This window comes from Aricia agestis, chromosome 1, assembly GCF_905147365.1.
Source record: "Aricia agestis chromosome 1, ilAriAges1.1, whole genome shotgun sequence".
Lineage (NCBI taxonomy): Eukaryota > Metazoa > Arthropoda > Insecta > Lepidoptera > Lycaenidae > Aricia > Aricia agestis.
Window position 1 is genome coordinate 16,946,751 of NC_056406.1, and position 17,606 is coordinate 16,964,356.

General features: G+C 34.3%; 1 protein-coding gene across 2 annotated transcripts; it reads right to left on the reverse strand.

Annotated features, from left to right (window-relative positions):
- Positions 1 to 681: 681 nt before the first annotated feature.
- On the reverse strand, positions 682 to 10,135 carry LOC121737733 (adenosylhomocysteinase). 2 transcript variants are annotated; one of them, XM_042129455.1, is made up of 5 exons: positions 10,064 to 10,135; positions 9,887 to 9,980; positions 8,684 to 8,874; positions 1,959 to 2,111; positions 682 to 1,737 (listed from the first exon to the last, which is right to left on the reverse strand). In XM_042129455.1, the coding sequence occupies exons 2-5, from the start codon at positions 9,906 to 9,908 to the stop codon at positions 811 to 813; spliced, it is 1,293 nt and encodes a 430-aa protein (XP_041985389.1). In that variant the 5' UTR covers positions 9,909 to 9,980; positions 10,064 to 10,135; the 3' UTR covers positions 682 to 810. The 2 variants fall into 2 exon arrangements, with proteins under 2 accessions (XP_041985389.1, XP_041985465.1); XM_042129531.1 differs by lacking the exon at positions 10,064 to 10,135 and having other exon boundaries at positions 9,887 to 10,037.
- Positions 10,136 to 17,606: the final 7,471 nt, after the last annotated feature.

The following is a 17,606-nucleotide window of genomic DNA, read 5'->3' on the forward strand; positions in this document are numbered from 1 at the left end:
TATGTTTCGATTTTCGATTAAAAAAAAATACACCTCTAAAAGATAGTATCACATCACTAGTGACGCGTGACGATAACGGAAGAAAGGACAAGCATTACTACTTCTTCTTCTTTTAAAAATGGCCGCCTCGGTGAGTTGCCAATGTCAGAGTGACCTTCGCTACATAGAGCAAGCATTACTAATTTGTATTTGATAGAAAGGGATATGACTTATGTCAAATGCTTTAGTCATGGATTCAGACCAGTGTAATTGGAGCTCTGAATAAATTGATTCTTGACAGTAAAAAAAATATTTTGTATGAAACGCACGAGATGTACATGGGTCACGGATGTGGTCGATACTAAGACAGATTTCGCTATCATTATCTAAAGTAAGACCTATAAGTCTTACATATTGTCTGAAAGTATTCGCCTTGCATTAGGCGTCTAGAGGCTATGTGGTCGCTGGCTGAGAGATTGGATCCAATACGGTCATAGGTGTTGCCAGTTATTTAATATAAAAAGAGTTTTTAATATCTTGTTCTTTATTAAGTTTCAAATAATGTAATTATTTTTATAATTATATAAGTACTTGGATAATCTTGCTGAAATAACAAAAAACAAGCCATATTAAAATGACGATGTCTTTTGATAAAGTTTCTTGTTTTGTTTCTTAGTACTTAAAAATAATAAAATAACAACATAATGCGTGTGATATTTTTATTACAAGTGATCCTATAAATGTAAATTTTACACATGTATAAAAACACCTCAACCAGGCCATTCAGATATCCCCAAAGATATTACACAGAGTCATTGTGAATAAGCAAAATTAATATCTGTAATGGTCAGGCTTGTAAGGCCCTTCAACTGGCACTCCAATGTATTTTGCTTGTTTTGGTGTCAACTTAGTAAGTTTCACACCAAGGTGTTCCAAGTGGAGAGCGGCTACCTCTTCATCCAGTTTTTTTGGCAATGTGTGTACTCCAATAGGATATAAGTTATGCTTTGTCCATAATTCAATCTGTGCTAAGACTTGATTGGTGAAGGAATTGGACATGACAAAGGAAGAATGTCCGGTGGCACATCCCAAATTGACCAATCTCCCAGCAGCGAGAACAATAATATGATTGCCGTTTTCGAGTTCATAACGATCAACGTGTTGTTTTATGTTTACTTTCTTGGCATTCTTCTCTAACCAGGCAACATCTATTTCACAGTCAAAATGTCCAATGTTGCAAACAATCGCATCATCCTTCATTCGCAACAGGTGATCTTTTGTGATGATGTCAATATTTCCAGTTGTGGTAACAAATATTTGTCCAATCTCAGCTGCTTCTTCCATAGTAGTGACCTGAAAACCTTCCATGGCTGCTTGTAATGCATTAATGGGGTCTATTTCTGTCACAATGACACGTCCTCCGAATCCTTTAAAAGCCTGGGCGCAACCTTTACCCACATCGCCGTAACCACCGACGACGCAAACTTTTCCAGCAATCATAATGTCGGTCGCTCTCTTAATGCCGTCAAGAAGTGATTCTCTGCACCCATATAAGTTGTCAAACTTACTCTTGGTAACTGAGTCGTTTACATTAATAGCTGGTACTTTGAGGACACCCTCCCTGAACATTTTGTATAAATTGTGAACACCTGTTGTAGTTTCTTCGGAAATACCCTTCACACCCTCTAGCAATTGTGGATATTTAGTGTGAACTAAGTTGGTAAGGTCACCACCATCATCCAAAATCATATTCAATGGCTGAAAATGGAAAATGATTCTCGTTAATGCGGATAATATCAGTAGTATCTTATGAATTATTAAATTATCCAAACATGTTACACAGCTCCAAGATTATGCTTGTAGATATTTTTTATTAATTTATTATCAATGGTATATATTTTTTATTATTTTATTTTTATGGTAAAGATGTATACATCTTTCACCATAAAAATAAAAAATACAAAAAGCCAGTAAATTACCTTTCCATCAGGGAAAATGAGTGTCTGTTCAATGCACCAGGTGTATTCTTCTTCTGTTTCTCCTTTCCAGGCATAAATTGGGATACCCACTGCAACCAATGCTGCTGCAGCCTCATCTTGAGTGCTGTATATATTGCTGCTTGACCATTGTACCTAAAAAAATTAAATAGTTAAATACCCAATCACTGATATCTTAATAAATTTTGATAGAATAAAAATGAATTGATAAAAAGAGAAATATTATCTTATATTTAGTGTCTGACCGAAGGTGTATTTTTGGCCGAAGCCGAAGCCGATTAATCGGCAATCGCTACAACCTTCGGCCGAAGCCGAAGGTTTATAATCTTAATCTCTCGACTCTTAGTAATTAATTTTTAACCGACTTAAAAGGAGGTTATCAATTCGACGGGTATGTATGTAATATTTCCAGAACTGCCCAATTTTCGTATATGTTAGTGTGTAATCTGCGTCTGAACAAATGTGCCAAATTACAAGTGTATAATAATAATAATAATCTTTATTGATGATAACAATATTATAGGTACATTGTTTACATTGTTGACAGTAATTATTGTTAACTTAACTTTAATATAAACAATTTTATGGTACTAAGTACCTAAACTAGGTCACATGACCTGTTCTTATAGGTACTTAACTTTAGTCATGTTAGTGCTCGGATAATATGTTGTCTGTCTGTGTGTCGTGTATGGAAAATATGATCCTAGCCCTACGAGTAATCTTGGGATGGTAACTGCTTCCTATAGAATCCAGTTCCGCTAGGAGGTATGAATTATTGTGTATGGGTGTAACCCTAGCCCTACGATATCTCATATCTTGGGATGGAAGCTTCTCCTCTCGAAGAAGCTCCACTAGGGGTTGAGTTGTGTAATGGGTTGTGTGTCTGTTAATTTTTGTGTGTTACTTTATATTTTAAGGTTTTGTTCGAGTGGCTGGTAAAATTAACAGGCAAGTGTCAGTAGATTTTCTGTTGTAGTGTAGTCCATGGATAATAACCAATCATGTATAGTTGTTTTACATTGATGTTTGTTTTTATGTAGTATGTTTAGTTTTTTATTTATTCTGTTATACAAAAAGGGACCAGCAAAAGGTTGGAATCTAGTTGAAAATTTTGTTTTAAATTTGGGAACATCGAAAGGTTTGGGGGTGCGTCTGTTGGTAAGAGTGACTACTTCTTGATCTATTAGGGGGTGTTGTTTCAGTGCAATATGTAGATAGTATAATTGACGTACGGTAAGAAGTTTTGAATCATTGTAAAGTTTAAAGGTAGGATGTCTGTAGGGAAGGCAATACATTACTTTAAGCAAAGCTCTCTGAGCCCTTTCAAGTGTTAGTAGATTCGTTTTGTGACCTCCCCCCCATACGTTTATACAGTATGTTAATAACGGTTTACATAGGGTATTATAGATAATTTTTAATAAGTGTTGACTAGCCGCATGCCTTATGTTTCTAAATATAACTATCAATTTGCGAATTCTTTGTGATAAATCATTAATGTGTGGAGTGAAGGTAAGAAGGGAGTCCAGTTTGATGCCCAAGTATTTTATATTGGTCACTCTTTCCAATGTTTGGCAGCCACAGTTTATATCTAGTTTTGTGTCACAGTTATTTTTATGAACTACAAGAGTGTGTGTTGATAGTGATGGCTGTGTTTTATTAGTTATAGAAAATGTAATAAATTTTGTTTTATCAGCATTCATTGTTAAAAGGTTAACAGAAAGTTGTTCTTGAATAGAATTAAACCCGATTTGAGCTTGTGTGAAGGTATCCTCCCAAGTACATCCACTGAATATTATAGCTGCATCATCTGCAAATGCCACTATTTTGCCATTAGGAAAGTGAGTATTTATTATATCATTAATGTACACCAGAAATAGAGTGGGTCCTAACACACTTCCCTGTGGCACTCCATATTCAGTGGAAATAGAGTCACTTATAACACCTAAGATCCTAACTGACTGTTGCCGGTCAGTCAGATAGCTTTGAAACAGTTTGAGTTGTTCATTACGAATTCCATATGATTGTAATTTGTTAAGTAGTAAAGATATAGACACGGTATCAAAAGCCTTCGCTAAATCTAGGAATATTGCTAAGCACTTACGGCCTGCATCTAGTTCATTAGAGATAAAGTTTGTGAGTTCTGTCACCGCATCATTTGTCGATTTACCAGTCCTAAAACCAAATTGGTTATGAGAGAGCAAGTTCATGATAGTTTATGTTCAAGATAGTTAATAAGCCTTTTGTTGATTAATTTTTCTAATATCTTCGATAAGCAATTTAGCAAGGATATAGGACGATAATTTGATAACATTTTACTGTCTCCACCTTTGTATAGCGGTATAGTAATTGATTGCTTAAGTTTCTTAGGAAAGGTCGAGGTAGCAAAAGAGAGATTGCATATATGTGTAACCAAAGGTGCAAGGGATATTAGATTTTATTATTTTATTAGATATATTGTCCCATCCTGGTGAACTATTGATTTTTAGTGATTTAATTGTAGATATGATCTCATTTAAATTTGTGTCTAATAGAACAAATGAGTTTTGCGAGTGAGTTTTTATTTGAGGCATGAAATTAGTCGGTTGCTGTATAATTTTTTGAGCCAAATTTTTGCCTAGAGTGCTGAAATAATTATTAAATCTGTTTGCAATCTCTTTCGGGTCATTCAATTCATTAGTATTATAATATTTATTATTTGTGTATTTAGATTTCTTATATTGAGTTATTTTATTAATCACTTGCCTTGAAACTTTAACAAATTACTTGTATGTATGTATGTATGTTTTTATGTTTGTGTTCGCATATCTTTGGAACGACCATTCCGATTTCAGTAATTCTTTTTTTGTTGTACTAGGTATTGTTCAACTTAGGGAATAGTGCAAGTTTCATCAAAATCGGTTCAGTAGTTTTGGACATATTAGCCAAAAACCAAAAATTTTGACTTTTGTCACTCTCCCCTCACTCCAGCTCACCTCCTAGACTTCAGGACTTTTAGTATGTTTTGTCCCTAAGCACCCTGAATAAGTTCCAGCAAAATCTCTTAGGTTACCGCTCACGCATTCTACAACTACTTTATTGATTAAACTATTGTAAAAAAATGTCTTTATTATTTCACAAATAACAATAATTAGACCAATCAAACAGTCTTTGTTTTACTCCACTAGGACCAAAACTAGAGTAATAAATAAAATAAACAAATAAGTACTAACTTCTTAATAAATAATTAAATTATTAAGAAGTTAGTGTTTGTTTATTGTATTTGACAGTGACTCCCAGTGGCCTCTGCATACACGACCGGTCCGTCGCTCTCTCACAACTCACTCAGTCTTTCGTTCAATTTCGACGGCTGCTCGGACCTTCGGCAAAGCTTCGGCTTCGGCCGGGTTTTAGGCCGAAGCCGAAGGTTTCGCCGAAGGTGTTTTTTTTGGCCGAAGGCGGCCGAAGCCGAAGCCGAAGCTTCGGTCGGACACTACTTATATTACTAAGACTGGATTGCACCAACTAACTTTAACCTTAACTATAACAGGAAAAATTGACAGATGTCGTATGAGAATATGGGGTGTTTGGACGCCATATTTAACTTTAACTTTACCCACGCCTCTGGTGCAACCCAGTCTTAATATGCTATACATTTCTTATCCTTGTCTAACTATAAAGTCTAATGCAAGGGTGGCCAACACGCGGCCCGCTGTCTGTTACCTTGTGGCCCACTGAGCCGAGGGCTTTTTTTTAAAGTAAAAAAAGTTAATACTGAAATTACCTTATCATACCTATTACCTACTTACTATAAAAAGCAAACAAACACTTAAATTACACATGTCAAACTCCAAATATATTTTTTGTGCGCCCCTTTGTTAGAGTGCGTGTCAGATAACTCTGCGCGTGACTGTGGTGTTTTCTTTGCTTATTACAGTACACTTTTTTGTTCTAAGCTCTAGAACTAAGTTCTAATAGGAAAAATTAGGATCCGATTTTGACTGCGCGGACTTATCTGACGCGCACTACGAGTATACATAAAAATTGGTAGTGCGGCCCGGGGTAAAATTCTACTTCCGAATTTTGGCCCAAGTGTCGAAAAGGTTGGCCACCCTTGGTCTAATGTATTAAAAAAATTGCACGTAAGTTAAAGACAAATCTCATGTCACAATGTTAGTTACCATACTCTTCTGAAACGGCTTTACTGATTTTTACCAAATTTTATATGCATATTCATTTCAGTAGGTTTTAGAATCGGCTACTGGCTACTTTTTATATTGATGAGTGCATTTGTTGAATAAATAATAGTAAATTATTACAACTCAAGACTGACAGCAACCATTGTTTGTGCGATGGGATAGCGATGGTCTTTGCCATGGTGCCATACATATTTTGTCACTTCAATAAAATAATAAGGGGGAAATACTTTATATGGCAAAACAATGTTTGCCGGGACAGCAAGGAAATGATCTAAATTCTGAATTTGTTCTCCAAACTTACTCATTTATTAAATTATTATTGCAAATGACTATATTTTAAATAGCTCAAGTTGAATTTGATATAAAAAAGTATTAAATTAATAAATCTATATATATAAAAATGGATTTTCAATTGTGTTAGTAACGCTAAAACTCGAAAACGGCTGAACGGATTGGGCTTATTTTAGTCTTAATATATTCGTAGAAGTCTAGGGAAGGTTTTAAAGTGACACGAAGTTCACCGGGACAGCTAGTATAATTATAATTATGCAAATAATAATTTTTATGAAGCTTTGGAGACTTGTGGTATTTTATATTTACATTGATTTATAACAAATTATAATTATAATTAATTTATATGTAAATTTAAAATAACATAATTAAAATTTGTTTACATAAGTATAAAATCATAATCATTACCAGTTTGTATCAGAATTATTGTGTTTAAATATTTTTAAGGTGATGTAATAAAAATAACTTTAAAATGATTGCAAAATATCTGATTCTCCTTTAAATTTTTATTTACATCACATTGCTATGGATCAGAGGTTACAGCTGATAACAAATGGCAGTCACATCACAAGATATAATATTTTTAAGTCACTACTAAAGTATGCTTTTGTATTTGTACCTTATCTGGCATAGATAAGCATATCTAAAATACAAGTACTTGTATTCTCTATAGATGTTCAATACAAGACAAATTTCATGTCTTTGTTAGAGTAGAATATTATCTTATATTTTCAAGGTTTTAGTATGATGTAACAATGTTCTAATAATATGTACACATGTGATACATTACGTTTTTTCATAAGCCAGGGCGCAGTAACAATTTTTTAATTATGTCAAAGCGCCCTACCCTTTTTTGCGCTAGCTAGCCAGCTATTTGAAAACAATATAGTCAAAATAAAAAGGGACTTTTAATGATAATAATATATGTGGTTTCGGATAATCATGGAGGATCTACTCACGGCACCTTACTTTATATTCTACTAGCTGTTGCCCGCGACTTCGTCCGCGTGGACTTCAGTTTATAGCGCGCGATGTCAACAAAATTGGTGTCAAAAGCTTCTATAAAAAACCCTGGTACCCCTTAAATCAAAACAGCTGTCCAGTGTGCACATAATATTTCATTTTTTAAAATTAAACTTTATATTTTATGACAATTTTTAAAGCTTATTTAGCCCCCCAATTACACAACTTAACCCATAAACTATTTATCATTGATAGGTTTAAGGTTACGTCACTGCATAGATAAAGTACTGAGTTATTTAATAACGTAGTAAAGAAATAACAATCGAAACTTGAATGTAAGATGATACCACCTCTTATAGAAAGACTTTAAAGCAAGCGTCAGCGCGATGTAGGAGACGCACGGCGCCATCTATTATGAATTTTTGGAACTAACTTAATTTGAACAAATTTACGCATTTTCACCCCCTTACAATCCTTTTGTCCAGTAAAAAAAAGTAGCCTATGTCCTTTCTCAGGCTTTAGACTATCTATATACAAAATTTCATTACAATCGGTTAGGTAGTTTTGGCGTGAAAGCAAGACAGACAGACAAACAAACAGAGATACTTTCGCATTTTTTTTTATGAAATAAGGGGGCAAACGAGCAAACGGGTCACCTGATGGAAAGCAACTTCCGTCGCACATGGACACTCGCAGCATCAGAAGAGCTGCATGTGCGTTGCCGGCCTTTTAAGAGGGAATAGGGGAGGGTAGTGAAGGGAAGGGAATAGGGGAGGGTAGGAAAGGGAATAGGATAGGGGATTGGGCCTCCGGTAAACTCACTCACTCGGCGAAACACAGCGCAAGCGCTGTTTCACGCCGGTTTTCTGTGAGAACGTGGTATTTATCCGGTCGAGCCGGCCCATTCGTGCCAAAGCATGCCTCTCCCACGTAAACGCATTTATAATATTAGTATAGATGGCGAACCAGGAACCCCTGATATAAGCCATTTAAGGTACATCTATTGTTTGCAAGATATAAATAACACTACAGAAATAAATCTTTTGCTTATTGTATTACTATAACAATAAAACGAAAAAGGTAAAAGTTTATTGAGTATGCTTGGTTATTACTACTTTAAACAAAAACCATAAAACATGTGATAAAATTTAGCAAATTGTTTAAGATCTGGAATCTGGATTAACACACACATTTTATTCCACAAAAGTGCATTAGGTCTGACTTCTGAGGTATGTTGCTAGAACTAATTTTTTTTTTAATAATAAAGAAATTACTTACTTCTGCTCCCAGTTCTATGAGGGTCTCAATTAGAACAGCAGTTTGAACAGTCATGTGGAGGCTTCCAGCAATTTTTGCACCTTTCAATATTTTATGATGAGCATACTTTCTTCTACAGGCCATAAGTCCAGGCATTTCTTTTTCAGCCAGCATTATTTCCTTTCGCCCTAACTCGGCCAGCTTCTCATCAGCTGCAAATTAAATGGTTTGTTAATGAAAACTTTGACTTTTAAGATAAAGGTTGGGCTGGCGGAAACGAGGCACTATGGAAAAAAAGAATTAGAAAAATTTTAACCTTTTACAACCACCCTTTTTTTAATACACCAATCGATAGAGGAAGACGAGGAGCAAAAAAGCTCAGATAAACTTTTCTGTGAAACCAACTGCATTTTTTCATCATTTTGTTTGTTTGTTCTCCATACTACTCATACTCCATATGAGGGTTACATTTTGGCTTATATTTCGACAGGGATTGGTTTCACAGAAAAGTTTACCTAAGCTTTTTTGTTCCTCTTGACACCCACTATCGATTGGTGTATTAAAAAGGGGTGGTCATAGGGGGTTGGATTTTGTCTTTTTTCCCATAGTAGGCATTATCGGATAGAAAACTTCGAAAACGTTTGTACTTTGGTTGGACTGCCAACCAAAGTTATAAGTGAAGTCAGAAAATAGACATGGGTTAGTTTTTTTCACGGAAAAAATACGATTCTCGAGAGATAAACGAATTTCATCATTATCGACAACATCTACTGTATAAATATTGCGCAATAATAATATGAAATTATATTATAATCATAAAAAAGACAACACTTGCTAAAAGTGTACCAAACCACTTTTATAAGCCCTTAGCATAATTACAGAATATGCCTATTTAATAAGACTAATAATTGCAGGTTTTAAATTTAGAAAGGATTTAATATAGCATTAATTAACACAAAGCGTAAAATAAAAACAAAATACATAAATAGGTAGGTACCATATACATTTTTTCATATTATGCAGCATGAAAAATTCATATCTAATCTGATTTCAATATCAGACTAATTATGAATTTATTAAAGTTATCTTATAAATAAAATGATAAACCATTTCAAACGGTTTGGCGCAGTTCCAGCCGAAACACGTGTGATTATCAATGGATATTCTAACCTTACGGTAAAGTAAGTTTATTCGCCTAATTAAACTAAAAAACCAATTACTTACCGATTTTGTATGCAGGCTTCATTTTTAGGTATGTTTCTATGTTATGTGAGAAAAATATAGCAATAATGGTGCTTGGTATTCGAGTTGAGAATATCTGAAAAAATAACAGAGATAATTAAGCTTATTCACTAGAACTTAGACACGACTATTCACTACTACGAGTTGTAGCTTATATACCTTAACGATATATATTCCAAAATATAAATAAATTCAATCTGTGTCAGCAGCCGCCTCCGCCATACGTAGTATCTCTTCTAAGTCTGTGCCTCCGCCGCTTTACGGAAAAAGATGAAATCACAGATTACTAGTTTAAAATATTTGTGATGAAATGAAAACTGACTGAAAAGCAGTGTTGCCAACTATTCAAAACATTTTCCCCCTAAAGCAACTTGAAAACCCACTAAATTTCAAGCAAAATGCCCAAAAAATCAAAATATTTAAAATTACTTGGGGTGTATTCTACTAAGCGCGTAAAACGCTAAAATACACCTTAAACGGCCTATTATAACAATATATAAAAATATATTATTATAATAATCTGTGAGCCTACTGTCAGCAGTGTCAGCTGGTACGACACAAAAGAAGAGACATGTGCTTAGTGCGGCAATTCTATCTTAAAGATGGCTTTCGGATCTTAGTCGCGAGCGGCTGCGACCGGTAAAAAATTCAAATAAAATGTTATGACATAGAATACAGGTATCATTTTCTAATGACATTTGCGTACTGGCGACCCATGCTAAAAAAGCTAGTGGTTGAGTAAAATGAAACCTAAAGCCTATGTCATAAAATGACATTTCGTTTGAATTTTCATCCGTCGCGGTCGTTCGCGGCAAAGATCCGAAAGCCACTTTAAGGTTGTTATTAAAAATATATTCCATTCTTCAAAAATTTTACCCCCAAAAAATATCCCCAAAATATTTTACCTCCTAAAAAACCCACTAAATTTATTTTTTCCCACTAAATTTAGTGGGAAATCCCCATAGTTGGCAGCACTGCAATGAAAAGATCAAAAATATTCAAAGATGAGAACAGTGTTGTCAGTTGTCACACCGAATTTTAGAAAATCAGTAGACGTCAATATGCCAAAAATTGGTAGAATTAGGTAGATGTTAGAACCAAAAATTGGTAGATCTACCACTCTAATATAATTATCAGTAAATTTTGCAATTTCTGTTCAATATTGCTTCAATATTGCTTTCAATTGCATTCTTTTCAAGGATTTGTCACATATTGAATGCACCTACACTGTACACTTATTAAGTACCTACTTAATATTATTTATTACGTAATTTACGTATTGAATATTTACTGCTTAGTGGTTTTTAACGAAATTGCTTTCAATTTGATTGAACCGTGTAAATCCGCCTTTTCGTTTCAAATTTTTAAACGTTCCGGTTCGCGAAAAAAACAATGCATTGTTGTCACCACTCTTGTAAAGTTTCGGACCGTTTACAGAGACACAGACACAGACTAATCTGGGGTCAAAAGTGAGCGAACGGCTCAGAACAGCTGCAGCTCGTGTAGTAGCGGTCCGTTTTTGTTTTTAAATGATAATTGCTGAAGGAAGTATTGTACCAAGACGACGTGGATACCATTTTGGTACAATTTATACCAAAATGGTATCTGAGGAGTCTGTAACGTTTATTATTTGTGCGTGAACAATGATATGTCGAAAAATAGGTAGATTTGATGCCGAAGTTAGTAGATAGGTAGAAGGGAGGTGAAATAGGCAGATCTACCACAAAGTTGGTAGATGTGACAACACTGGATGAGAACAAAAGAATCTTCTTCTTCCTGAATATGTCAATCAGCCATCTATCAGCATTCAGTAGGTATCACAATTCACCATAAACTTATAATATACTGTCGTATAGACCACCTGACAACCCGAAAATGCGTGACCATTTTTGATCTGTCAATGTGTGCGTGTGCTAGTGATGTATATTTTACTATCGATAGTATAGTATTTTGCTATCGATAGTTTAGTCCGTTCGAGTTATTTTACCTGAGTTTCTATAAGAAATAAATAATATGCAACTTTGACAGATTTTGTATTTCAAATTAGGTATCATAAATTTTAATTAGCAAAAAAGGTGAAAAATAGATACACATTTTCGTTTGGAATGATTTTTCAATCGTCATTCGTCGGATATGTTATGACTTATGACATGAGGTTCTTATAGGGGTAAATAATATACACATAACACATTATAAAGTTACTTATTTATTACTCAGGTAAAATCTATCTGGTAAATCAGCCCTTACATTGCTGAATTGAAAGTAAACTTTGAAAGTAAACAACACACATAGTATATTATATTTTATTCTTAAATTAAATACATATCATAATACTTTTGGGAGTGCCTCCGCTGCCGGTGCCGGCTCCCAAAAATATCAGTATTATGGGAACTACGGTAAGTATACTGCCGGCAGCCGAGATATAAAACAGCGACTGCCGGCGCTGGCACTCAAAATGGGAGCCGGTGATAATGCGTAAAGCGCTAGCTTCCAGTGCCGATACACAAATTTTAAAAAGAAATAATAATTATAATCTCAATTTATATATTCGACTTTACCGACTTCCAAAGGTGAAGGTTTGGTACCTATTTGTTCGGCTGTGGATATTTTAGTTTTTGTGATGCATTTTCTTAGCTTAGTTTTACCTTAGCTACCTTTTTTCAGCTACCAAAAAGTAAGATTTTGCACCACAGCTACAGTCATAAACTCCGTGGTATGTGTGTGTGTGTGTGTGTGTGTGAGTGTCTCTCTCTCTCTCTCTCTCTCTCTCTCTCTCTCTCTCTCTCTCTCTCTCTCTCTGTGTGTGTGTGTGTGTGTGTGTGTGTGTGTGTGTGTGTGTGTGTGTGTGTGTGTGTGTGTGTGGTTGTGTGTGTGAAACGTATTAAGATCTTATACAGTAACCTTTAGTATGTTTTCAGCTTCTTTGTAAGAAGTACTGAGAAGCATTTTTGTAATTATTTCTTTAGATTTACGTAGAGGGAATATTTCTAGTTGGCATAATTTGACTAACTTATTGTAGATAAACGGGAATAGAAAGGGCGCGGAGCGCTGGGCAAAGGAAGTTTTGACAGTGTTTCCAGGTAATCTAAAGTCTCTCTTTTTGATTAAGGTGACATGTTGTGTAGATCCAAGTACCGATTTGTGGACAGCAAGCGCTACCTTCAATATGTATAGTTTACGAATGCTTAAAATCTGATAGTCGCGGTATATGGCAGTGGTGGAGTATCTACGACGTTTGTGTAGTCCTACCTTGAGTATGGCCCTCTGTGCTCTTTCAGCGGAGATTAGGGTGGTCGAGGATATACCTCCCCAAACAAGTATACAGTAGTTGATTATCGATTGGCACAATGCTAGATAAATCATTTTGAGCATACGAAAATTAACTGAGTTACGGATGTTTTTTATTATTGGAATTATTTTCCTAATGCGAGAGCACAACAGACTAACGTGCTGCTTGAAAGACAGCTTTTCGTCTAAAATTATGCCTAGATACTTTATATCATGTGATCTTTGTATTTGAGGACAGTCGCAGCAGACAGGCTTCGCTGCTAGGCAAGAGTGGTTATGCACCTTTAAGGTAGTTAAGGATGTTGATCTGAAGCAGATGTTTTATGGAAAAACATGAATTTTGTTTTAGTTGTGTTTAGAGTTAATAAGTTGGCACTTAGCCAGTTCGTGACGAGTGACATTCCACCTTTCGCCTCGCGACAAACTACTTTCTCTGATGGACCGTGAAAAATGAGAGCAGTGTCATCCGCGTAGGAGTAGACTTCACAAGACAAGGGCAGAAAGGCAATATCGTTCATATAAATAAGAAAGAGAGTCGGTTCAAGAATACTGCCCTGTGGAACGCCGTAGGAGATTGATCTAGCAGCACTCAGTTTGTCACCTATTTTAATGCACTGTTGTCGTTCCGTCAAGTAGCTGGTAAACCATTTTAAAGCTATACCCCGAACACCATATGCTTCGAGTTTCTTTAATAGAATAGGTATGTTTTTGATCATTATTCTGTTTGACAAGCGATGTTTGCCGAATAGGCGCTGGCAGCCTATTCGGCAAACATCGCGTGACTTCGGCAAACTTCGGAGTTCGGAAAACGGCGCCGGTAGCCATTTCGGCAACCGGCGCCGGCAGCGGAGGCACTCCCTAATACTTTTTATTACAATTACATATTTTTAACCGACTTCCAAAAAGGAGGAGGTTAGACGTTCGGCTGTGGATATAATATTTTTTATGTATGTTCAACGATTACTCCGCCGTTTGTGAACCGATTTGAAGGTAAAGACAATAGTAATATTATACTTAAATGAACTAAAAAGTATTAAATAATCCTAATTCTGTACTCAGTATTTCTGTTCTCAATCTTCATAATTTTGAAGTCGGTACCAGTCCTATTAATAAGTATAATATAAGTTGCAGTTATACCTATTCTGTCAGAGAACTGTCTATTATATTATTGAAAGCTGCATTCAATGAGTATTAGATTCAAGTGACTGATCTGTGAAACCTTGATTTTATACTAGGTATGTCAAAAGATAATTATTACTTAAAAATAATCGTTAAAATAAGATAATATGTCCTTTTTAAGGTGATAAATATAAAGGTAAATGATTTTTATTTTAGTTTTATGTTATTGTAAAATATCGATAAGCATATCGATAAATTTGATTCAAGCACTAGCGTATATGTAAGAAATTTTGATGAAAAATTTTTCTTCAAAATTTGTGTAATATAGGAACAATAGTACCTTTAGTTACGCAAAATATGAAAGTAAAAGGGAGGATTCACAATATTTTATTTGAAATAGAGAGCTAAAGACAGAATAGTGCAAAAATAAACACATCGTAGCAATTAGGACATGAAGATTAATTACGTGTGAAATGTATATTTTTCAGGATTATTCCTATGATTTACACTGCAATCACTCACAGCACAAGTTATTATTGTTATATATAATAATATTTGTTGAAAATAACATACGATTTAAATAATAAATTGCAAATACCGAAAGGGCATAAAAACGATTGACGACTTATGACGACCTGTCAAATAAAAGTTACAATTTTCATTAGACTGCCTCTCTCTTTTCATCTTGTTATAATTCCATAAAGGATTTTCTTCTCTCTCGCACTCTATGTTGGTCTATGCATTATAAGTTTATGCAATTCACAGTTAACAGATGAGATAAATAATGTCAATTGTCAATCACAAAAACGTCAATTGTAAAAAGTGTTGCCAGATTTCAAAATCAAAGGAGACAATGCCACAGATTAAGTAAACCTCACTTTATTTATTATGCCTGCTCCACACTCTCGCGAGATATCGTGAATCGTGAGAATCTCGCAACAAAAAGAACATTAATGAGAAGAATACGAGAATCTGCTCCACATTCTCATTTCTCACATTTTCCCGAAATTCTCGCAAGAGTGTAGAGCGGGCATTAGAAATAAAATTTATTCGTGACTAAATATATTATGCGTTGGCCCGTGACCGTTGACCAATAACGATGCTATAAGTTTTCGAGTCAGTATGTTGAATAGGTATACATTTCTTTAGGATGCAAAAAGATATTAAAAGTTAGTGGTACAATTAATTAGACCTTCGTTTCCGTAATAACCATAGACATAATATATACCTAAAGACCAACAAAGAGTGCGAGAGAGAAGAAAATCCTTTATGGAATTATAACAAGATGAAAAGAGAGAGGCAGTCTAATGAAAATTGTAACAACTTTTATTTGACAGGTCGTCAAAAGTCGTCAATCGTTTTTATGCCCTTTCGGTATTTGCAATTTATTATTTAAATCGTATGTTATTTTAAACAAATACTATTATATATAACAATAATAACTTGTGCTGTGAGTGATTGCAGTGTAAATCATAGGAATAATCCTGAAAAATATACATTTCACCCGTAATTAATCTTCATGTCCTAATTGCTACGATGTGTTTATTTTTGCTATATTCTGGTCTTTAGTTCTCTATTTCAAATAAAATATTGTGAATCCTCCCTTTTACTTTCATATTTTGCGTAACTAAAGGTACTATTGTTCCTATATTACACAAATTTTGAAGAAAAATTTTTCATCAAAATTTCTTACATATACGCTAGTGCTTGAATCAAATTTATCGATATGCTTATCGATATTTTACAATAACATAAATCTAAAATAAAAATTATTTACCTTTATATTTATCACCTTAAGCCCGGCCGCACATTATCCGAAATTTCTGATCAGAAAAATTCGGACGCACGAACGCACTCTGTTCATACATTTTGTTGTAGACCCATCATACTAAAAGAATTTCTGACGTGTCAAAATGTATGAGTAGGGCGGGGCGTCCGAATTTTAGTGATCACAAATTCGGATAATGTGCGGCCGGACTAAAAGGACATATTATCTTATTTTAACTAATAGTATATTATAATATAGCTAATATAATATAACTACTATAATATAGAGTGACTCTAAAACTAGAGGAAGGTTTATATTTATATATCATAATCATTTGTTTTACAGATTCCCTCAAGATGGCTAAAATTAATTGGGCGTGTTGGTTGGAATCCCAAGAAAAATTCAACAATATGTAGCAAACATTTCATTGAAAATTTTTAAAGAAAAATTAGAATAAATACTATTTTGGTTAAAGGAGCTATCCCAACTTTATTTGTGCCAGTAAGTTTGACACACTGTTGCACTTGTTACTGAAGCAATTATTAAAAATAAGCAATTATAAGCAATTAATGCTTTTTAGTTCATTTAAGATTATACTTAATATATGAACTAAAAAGTATTAAATAATCCTTATTCTGTACTCAATCTTCATAATTTTGAAGTCGGTACCAGTCCTAAGTATATAAGTTGCTGTTATACCTATTCTGTCAGAGAACTGGCGATTAGGTTAGCTGGTACCGATTGCAAAATAATGAAGATTGAGAACAGAATTATACTGAGTACAGAATAAGAATTATTTAATACTTTTTAGTTCATTTAAGTATAATATTACTATTGTCATTGCCTTGGAAGTCGGTTATAATTTTTTGTTTAAAAATAATAATTTTACTAATTTTAGCTGTCCTTAACGTTTTCTATACTTACAGTTGGTGTTTTAAAAATTCAAAATCAAAATTGCTTTATTTCTGAACAAATCTAAAATAAAATATATTTTCAGAATACATGGTGCCTACCACCGGTTCGGTAACTAAGCCGACGAGAAGAACCGGCGTAAGAAACTCGCACGCCCACTTTTTACCAAAAAAAGTGAGAAAAAAAATTATCTTTTAAAACAAAATTTACAATGCTGTAACTAAAAATTATACAATGTAAACATAGATAGATACATAATAATTGTAAGTCATGTAGAAGTAGCCTTGCAAGCAGTCATTCAGCATTCTACTCCCAAGATGTGCCATCAATTATGAAATCATTTTGGCTTTGGCACAAAACGTTCTTTGACTACTTTTTTAAATTTATTAATCGAAAGATTTTGAACGTTTTCTGGGACCATATGTTCCCCTTTTGAATATCAAGGAGTCACTTCGATTTCTCATTGTTTTCATCACCAGACCACCACTTTTGTGAACATGATACCTACTCGGAACAATACAATGTACAGCAAAAGAAAAAATTTGAAAATCGGTTCATAAACGGCGGAGTAATCGTTGAACATACATAAAAATATATCCACAGGCGAACGTCTAG

Excerpts from the sequence above, each read along its gene's own strand:
- LOC121737733 (XM_042129455.1), bottom strand. The coding sequence starts at position 9,908 with ATGAAGCCTGCATACAAAATCG. Across the intron at positions 2,112-8,683 it reads TCATAGAACTGGGAGCAGAA|GTACAATGGTCAAGCAGCAA; the intron begins GTAAGTAATTTC and ends TAATTTTTTTAG. Across the intron at positions 1,738-1,958 it reads TCATTTTCCCTGATGGAAAG|CCATTGAATATGATTTTGGA; the intron begins GTAATTTACTGG and ends TTCCATTTTCAG.